Source organism: Nicotiana tabacum, chromosome 16, assembly GCF_000715075.1.
Source record: "Nicotiana tabacum cultivar K326 chromosome 16, ASM71507v2, whole genome shotgun sequence".
In the NCBI taxonomy this organism is placed as follows: domain Eukaryota; kingdom Viridiplantae; phylum Streptophyta; class Magnoliopsida; order Solanales; family Solanaceae; genus Nicotiana; species Nicotiana tabacum.
Genome location: NC_134095.1, coordinates 20,847,987 through 20,856,242, shown reverse-complemented (window position 1 = coordinate 20,856,242; position 8,256 = coordinate 20,847,987). Strand labels below are relative to the sequence as shown.

At 34.1% G+C, this 8,256-nt stretch overlaps 1 protein-coding gene across 2 annotated transcripts; it reads right to left on the bottom strand.

Moving 5' to 3' along the window:
* Positions 1 to 5,704: 5,704 nt before the first annotated feature.
* On the bottom strand, positions 5,705 to 7,750 carry LOC107792647 (protein SOB FIVE-LIKE 5-like). 2 transcript variants are annotated; one of them, XR_001649584.2, is made up of 4 exons: positions 6,989 to 7,750; positions 6,698 to 6,893; positions 6,458 to 6,533; positions 5,705 to 6,078 (listed from the first exon to the last, which is right to left on the bottom strand). XR_001649584.2 is itself a non-coding variant. In XM_016614880.2 (4 exons), exons 1-4 carry the CDS (start codon positions 7,361 to 7,363, stop codon positions 6,050 to 6,052), a joined length of 549 nt encoding a protein of 182 aa, XP_016470366.1. In that variant the 5' UTR covers positions 7,364 to 7,704; the 3' UTR covers positions 5,705 to 6,049. The 2 variants fall into 2 exon arrangements, 1 of the variants encoding a protein (XP_016470366.1); XM_016614880.2 differs by having other exon boundaries at positions 6,825 to 6,893; positions 6,989 to 7,704.
* Positions 7,751 to 8,256: the final 506 nt, after the last annotated feature.

Sequence of the window (8,256 nt, the reverse complement as noted above, 5' to 3'; positions counted from 1 at the left end):
CGTACTCAACAAATAACACATAGCAAATAGGACACAACTCCTAATCCTTCAAGCTAAGGTTACACCGAACACTTACCTCGATGCAATAAACACAATTCAAGCCTCAACTATCGTTTTACCTCTTGATTCCACCACCAATTGGCTCTTATCTAGCCACAAGTTACTTAATTACATCAATAAATACTAAATAAATCAATTCTAATCCATGAAAATGAGTTTTCTAAAGTTTTACCCAAAAAGTCAAAAATCGCCCCCGGACCCACATGGTCAAAACTCGAGGTTCGAACCAAAACCCGATTACCCATTCCCCCACGAACCCAAATATATAATTTGTTTTGAAATAGGACCTCAAATCAAGGTCCAAATCCCCAATTTTTGAAAAAACCTAAGTTCTACCCAAAACACCCAATTTTTCCCATGAAAATCATTGATTTTGAGTTGAAATCATGTGAAAAGATGTTAAATATTAAAGAAAACTAGTTATAAATCACTTACAATTGATTTGGAGAAGAAATTTTCTTTGGAAAATCGCCCAAGAGACTTTATGTTTTGAGAAGATGTGAAAAATGGTTGAAAATGCGTTTAAGTGTGATTTTACAAGTCTCTGATGTCGCAATTGTAACCAGGATTTGCAAGAAATCTGGTATTTTCGCATTTGCGACATAAGTTCGCATTTGCGAACTCGCAATGCGATAGGGAAGTCGCATTTGCGAGAAAGGCAGATGGCGGGGCACTTCGCATTTGCGAAGGAAGGATCGCATTTGCGATCAGCCCTGCCCAGGCCTCTTCTCGCATTTGCGATGTGTTGGTCGCATTTGCGAGCCAGGCTTCGCATGCAGGCCTGGAGCATACCAGATAAAATCTCCAACCTCCTAAGTCCAAATTCCACTCCGTGGCGTATCCAAAACTCACCCGAGCCCTCGGGGCTCCAAACCAGATATGCACACCAACCTAAAAACATCATACAGACTCGCTCGTGCATTCAAATCACTAAAATAACATCAACAACTATGAATTTAGTATCAAGATCATGAAATTTTCTTAAGAATTTCAAATTTCCAATTTTCTCAAAAACGATCTGATTCACGTCGTTTCAAGTCTGTTTCTTACCAAATTTCACAGACTTACCTTAAATCACATATAAGATCTCTATCGGGTGCCGAAACCGAAATAAGGGCCCGATACCATCAAATTTTAATCACAACTCATTTCCAAATCTCATAAATAATTTCAGAAAATAATTTTCTTTAAAAATTCATTTCTCGAGCTTGAGACCTTGGAGTTCAATTTCGGGCATACACCCAAGTCTCATATTTTCCTACGGACTCTCCGGGACCGTCAAATCACGGGTCCGGGTCCGTTTACCCAAAATATTGACCGGAATCAACTTAATTCATTTTATAATTAAAATTTATTATTTTTCACAGATTTTCACATATTGGCTTTCCGGCTATGCGTCCGGACTACGCACGCAAATAGAGGTGATGTTGAAAGAGGTGTTTAAGGCCTCGAAACGCAGAAATTACTTTTAAAACAAGTGATGACAAAAGGTCATCACAATCACGTCCGGTTGACTTCAAATTTTTCACACAAATCACAAATGACACCACGAACCTACTCCAATTTCTGAAAATCCAATCCGGCCTCAATATCAAAAGTACACCCCCCCCCCCAACTAAACTTTTCAAAATTCCAACTTTTGCCATTTCAAGCCTAATTCTACTACGGACCTCCAAACCACAATCTGAACACGCTCATAAGTCCAAAATCACCTAACGGAGCTAGCAGAACCAGCAAAACTCCATTCCGAAGTCGTCTACATAGAAATCAACATTCGGTCAACTTTTCCAACTTAAACTTTCAATTATGAGACTAAGTAGGCGTTTGGCCATGAATTCCAAAATAAATTTTCAAATTTGAAATTTCTCTAAAATTTGAGTTGAAGATGAAGTTATGTTTGGTTATAATTTTTGCAACATATTTGAATGTCTTTTTTTGCAAAATCATGAAATATGATTTATACCCCATAACTTGTAAAAAATATCAAAATTGTCCCAATTTAATTATACTACTTGAAATAAACAATCAAACATGCTATTGTTTAGCAACATGGTAGTCGTCACAAGAAAAGGATTCATTATCCGCTGCAGTAGCTTCATTTGATAGTCGAGGGCAAACACGTGGGTAGTTGTAGGTTAATAATTGATGGGGTCATTTTATAAATTTTAAAAGTATCGGGTAAATTTACAAAATTAAAAACTAGTGAAAATGCATTTTCAATTGAAAAACTGGTCAAATTTGAAAATGCATTTTTAAGTGAAATTGAAAAAAATGGTAAGATGTGGATAACCAAACATTGTTTTCAATTTTTTTTTGGAAAAAAGCAAAAATGTTGTATGTTCAAGCGGGCTCTAAGTGTCTCAATTCACTCCGGACCCCAACCAACCAACCCGGTAAGTCATAAAACTATAGTAAAACACAAAATGAGCAGTAAATAAGGGAACGAGGCTACAACACTCAAAATGATCGGTCGTGTCATTACAGTACCCAAGTGATATTGTAGAAATTTTTGCATCACCAAGAAATAATTAAAACTCTTTTCCATTGTCAAGAAATTATTAAAACTTTTCTCCGGTTGATATATGCATGGTAAGGTTGCGTACAATAAATCTGTGTGCTCCAGCCTTGCTTGAACCATAACGAGAGCTTAGCGCACCTAATTGCTCCTTTTCTCTCGTAGATACAGATTAAAAAGCATATTGACAAGATGCCTCCCAGGTTAATATCAAAATCCGCCCTAAAGTGCGGATGGGGTAGGGGTAGAAGTCTGTTGTCCATATTTTGCTTAGGAGTATAAAATACTCTTACTTAGTTGTCCTTCTTCAAGCTTATCTTCTAAACACTTACTAATGGTTTTTATTTTTGGCATAAACACAATTTTCACTAAGGAAAGTAAAATTTTAAAAAGTAAACATCCAAAAAATCAAGTAAATTTAATATATACTAATATATTTAAGTAATTAAAATTTTTACCTAATTACATATATAGTATAATTTTTTCTGGTTATTGCTTTTCTTTTTATTTTTTCGGTTCGAGCCGTTTGTGTTATCTTTCTGGCTTCCTTTGATGTTACTGTTCCACTGTTTTTCCATCTTCGTGAGCCGAGGGTCTATTGGAAACAATTTTTCTACTCTTCCGGAGTAAGAGTAAGGTCTGCGCGCACATTATCTTCCCCAAACTTCGCTTGTGAAATTCCATTAGGCTGTTGTTATTATACATATATACTATAATTTTTTGGGAAGTAGTATTACAGGTGTCCTCTTGAATAAAGGTAATTCCGCCACTGGTTTCGATAGAGGGCATATCGTTTAGCCTGCTTAAATATTTTTTATTGTCCAAGCTATTTCTATGTGCCTTCCTCATTTTCAATTTCACATGTTCATTTACTAAGTTATAGTGCTTATTAATTGAGATTGGTGAAAATCATTGTTTTATAATATGAAAAAGTAGTAGCTATCCTTAAAAAGATTCAAACATTTGCATGATTCTTTGCTATATACGTGCACGTGTGCGCACGAATTATTGACTACTTCTATAATAAAAAAATTGTGTGTAAGCAATCGCAAGGCCTAACTCTATTGCTTTTTTTACTCTTATTATTTCTTTTTTTAACATAATATGTACAAACATTTGTGTCAGCATCTAAGGAAAGCTTTTGACTTAAAACGGAACAAGTTAATAAAGAAAACAACAAAATTTTGGCAATAAAGAATCTGTACCACAAATTCTATTATTGAAATCAAGCTGACAGCTACTCCTCATCTAATTTAACTATGCAAGCATGCAACCTCTCCACAATTATTGCTAATTGATATGTTCATTCTACATAAAAAGACAATATATAAGTTCAAAATTCATTATATCAAAAAATTTCAGACATAGCTTTAACTAACCTTTTATTGACATCGTATTTCATCTAACTATAACTCAACTCAAGTTGACAGGAAATAATAATTATACGGATTTATTTGATATACACCAACAATATTTTTTATTATTAGCGAAATTTAATTTATCATAACAGGTTATTCGCTTATTTTTCAGGTTATTGATTAATTCTACTAGTTGATAATTAGGAAAAAGTTATCTTTCAACTCCAAAGTGGGGGAGGGGGGTTTACTTTTTGAGGAATATGATCGAAACAATAATAAAAATATTTTCTAATAAAACATTAGTGTATAATAAATTAAACTCTTATTATAATTTTTTCATCTAGTGGATGACCAAATAAGTCAAGTTTTGATATGACTTTGCTGAGATATATTCGATCACTTAATAATACAAACCACAACTATCACTATATTAAAGAGTTTTGATGTATATTAAAGTATTGTAAAGCATGCTATTAGGGTTTTACATAATATTTTACAAACCTAAGCTGCACATTAAATTAGCAGAGACAAAGGGCACCTTGAATCACATGCAAACTGCAAGAATATCTACCTACATATGAAAGGTGACATCTGGTCTTTCTCATTTATGGTTTTTGTTTTGTATTGAACATGTGGCAATTGTGTAACAAGTACATTTTGTTGGATGAAGATATAACACATATACAAGATCAATAATTATTGAAGGAAATGATTACTAATGTTATAAATTGCATTATTTCCTGCTTTAACAACCTTCCATTAATTCTTTCATTCTACTTTGAATACTACTCCAGCATAACATTCTCATCAATAATTTCAAACTTGTTGAAATTTTACTGTATAATACTATTATTTAACAATTATTAGTGTACCAAGAAAGGAAATTGTCAGCACTCAGGACACATAGCTGGAGGTCTTGTCTTTTTCTTGAAATATAATCTATGTCATGCTCCAAGATATGGGTGGCAATTCTTAGAATCAAAGATTTTGGGAGGTTAAAAAAAATTAAAAAATAAAACCAATAATTGCACCCTCAATATTATACATGGATCATATTTTTAGTAGATAGCTGTCATAGAACTAGGTGGGGTTGTGCCTTTTTGGTCCCTTTTGGTAGAAAATGAAAGTTGAAAGGGATCAATCTTCATTATTCACAATGTCTTGTTCTAGTTTTCAGTATATTACATTACCAGATTGAACCAACTCAATCAGCTAGCTAGGCTGGCAATTCTCACAGTTACATGTTACAACAAATTTATTATTTCTCACACCACTCTGTAATAAATTGTATTTATGCCGCATTATCTAAAAGCAGAATATAAATATGTACAATCAGACATCTCTATAACATCTTTATGATAACAGCCATTCACTATAAAAACCAATTTTTTCTCGAAACCAATTCTTATAGTATGTTACAATATATGTCTTCTATAATAGCACTTCACTGAAGGACAGCCTTGGTGTAACTGGTAAAGTTGCTGCCATGTGACCAGAAGGTCACGGGTTCAAGTCGTGGAAACAGCCTCTTGTAGAAATGCAGGGTAAGGACCCTTGCGGTCCGACCCTTCCCGAACCCATAGTGGAAGTTTAGTGCATCGGGCTGCCCTTTTATAAGGGCACTTCAGTATAACAGTCAAAAAACTGTAGTTCCATTCCATATATCTTTTTTGTTGGGAGATTCTTTGTTACACATTTTTAAAGCTAAATCAACTGTCGAAGAATAAGAGAATATGAGAGAGTGTAAAGCTGTAAAGGATGGAAAGAACTATTTTGAAGTGAAGAACATTGGACATAATATTATTGATATTATCATTATTCTCCTGAATTGTGTTTGGTGTGGGAGAGAGATAATAAAATAAAGACAGTTTTCTCTCTTCTTTTTTTGACATTTATGTTTTAAAGTTGTTTCCCACTACATAGACAGGAACAATAACTGGAAGGAGGATTAATAAAAAATTAAAAGAAAGAGGAGAAAGTAGGATAAAAACAAGATCCTCAGAAATCTAAAGCCTTTTTCCCTTTTTATGCTCCCTATTCACCCCTCAAACAACAATCTTCTTTTTCTCTCTTCAATTGCAGCTGCAGACACAGAAAATATACTCTTTGCCAATTCTTATTGCCTCTTCCTTCCTTTTAAACCACCTGCCAAAAACACAAAGGCAAACTAATTAATTTTTGAATAACATCTAAACAATAATGTGGCAGAATGTAGACAACACTAATTAGTTGGGATTAAGCTTAGTCATGTTAGTACATTTATTTTAGTTCTAAATTTTACTGAGTGTCTTTTAATCATGTCTGAAACTTATATTTCAGTAGATAATATGGAGAACTTCTAGCGCAAATGAAACTAACATTTATAATACTCGATTGATCGGCTTAAACGAAACAACATAAATAATAAGAATTGTTTGAGAATAAGACGTAGTTGTTGTTATTCTATCAAGAACAAACCAGTCCTTTTGCTCCATTATTTCAGCAGCAGTTAAAAAGAAATGTAATACAGCTTCTGTTTACTCACTAGATTTTTCTGATGAAGTTCTTCCACTCACAGATGTTTTCAAGAAACCAAAGTGCTTCCCTAAAACAGATTTACCCTGAAATGAATAACACAATTCTCATTTTCAATTCTATACTTGAATAAAAAAGACATCAGAAGAAATAATCTAAGAATAAAAGTCAGCGCGGTGCACTAAACTCCCTCTATGCGCAGGGTTCAGGGAAGGGCCGGACCATAAGGGTCTATTGTATGCAGTCTTACCCTACATTTCTACAAAAAACTGTTTTCATGACTCGAACCCGTAAACTCTTGATCACGTGATAGCAACTTTACCAGTTGCGCCAAGACTCCCCTTCAAATAATCCAAGAATGACAATAAAAAAGTAACCTTAGAATGTGTTTCAGAGAAGTCAGCTACCATCTCCATAGAAGTTCTATCATTATATTCTCTGTTATCCTGTAACACAAAAAGGGTATATATCAAAGTGAAATAAAGTAACATATATTATATATTAAGACTAAGAAATTAAATTGGGGTTGGACTGAACATACCGTTGGGAAACTAGAGAATGGAGAACTGGCAGTATCATCAAGATAAAGATTCTGTTTTTTGACCTTTTGCTCTTTCATTTTCCTTTTCTCCTTTGTTTCCTTTGTATTTTCAGAAGCTGAAGGATAGAAAATATATCCATTTTGTTCAAAGCAATAATCTTCACGAAAATGTGGTGGACCAGAAGAAGCATCAGAAACCATTGACATATCTTCATCTTCTTGATATTCATCTACATGTTCTGTTTTACTCTTACTATATATACCATAATCAATATTTCTTCTGTTATATTGATCTTCAGAATTTGAGAGCTGATCTAAGTACATTGTCCAACCAGATTCACACCCACTACTACATTCAGAAGCTGATATGTTCATACTTAAAAAATGTGAAAATGCACCTTATTATTGGCTAAGTACACTTGGTGTTTCTTGAAAGTAGAGGAAAAAAATATGGAGGTTTGGTTTTTAATAGAGGAAGGAGTAGTAAAGATTAATTTGGGTTGGATTCTGTTTATTGGTTCTGTATTTATAAGTGGGAAGAGAAGAAGAGAAAGGTTATATAAAACCAAACTTAGCACACTCAATAGTAGACTAGCTTTGTCCTTTGCTTTATCCTTTGGCCTTATTTTTTTTCTCAATTTTGTGAAGGATCAAAACTTGCCAGTTGGCTTGGTCATGGGGTAGGGCAGAGAGAGAGAGAAATGAGTTTTTGGCCACTTGCAATTGATATTTTGTACAACGTGGTGATTGCAAGAAAATCATATGTTCAACAATATTTGTGCAACAGCCAGCCAGCAAATGCCAACCATTCCCCTTGCATTCTGTGCTTATTATTACTACCAATTACCATACTATATTTTTTTATCTGTTTTGAGCCGAGTATTTATCAGAAATAACTTTTCTACTTTTTCAGATTTTTTTAGTTTTACAAGAATTTTGCACTAGCGCCCCGCGGCGCGATAGTGCATTTTTCTCCGAGTAGAAATTTCTCTCAATTTTTGACATCCAGACTTGGTCTTCGATTCCCGAACGCGATCGTGGTTTAATCCCTTGTGCTTTTACTCAGACCTCAAAGCTCACAATCATCCAACTTAGCTCCAAAATCGCTCCGTACACGAAATCACCTCCGACAAAGTATAATACACATAATAAGTACAAAGTACTAGCAATCAGGCTCAAATATAACTAAAGTATAGTAATTAGAGTGCAAACTATAGTTAAAAATGTGAATTCCTAGCCTACCATCAGCAGAGGTAAGAGCTGTGTAC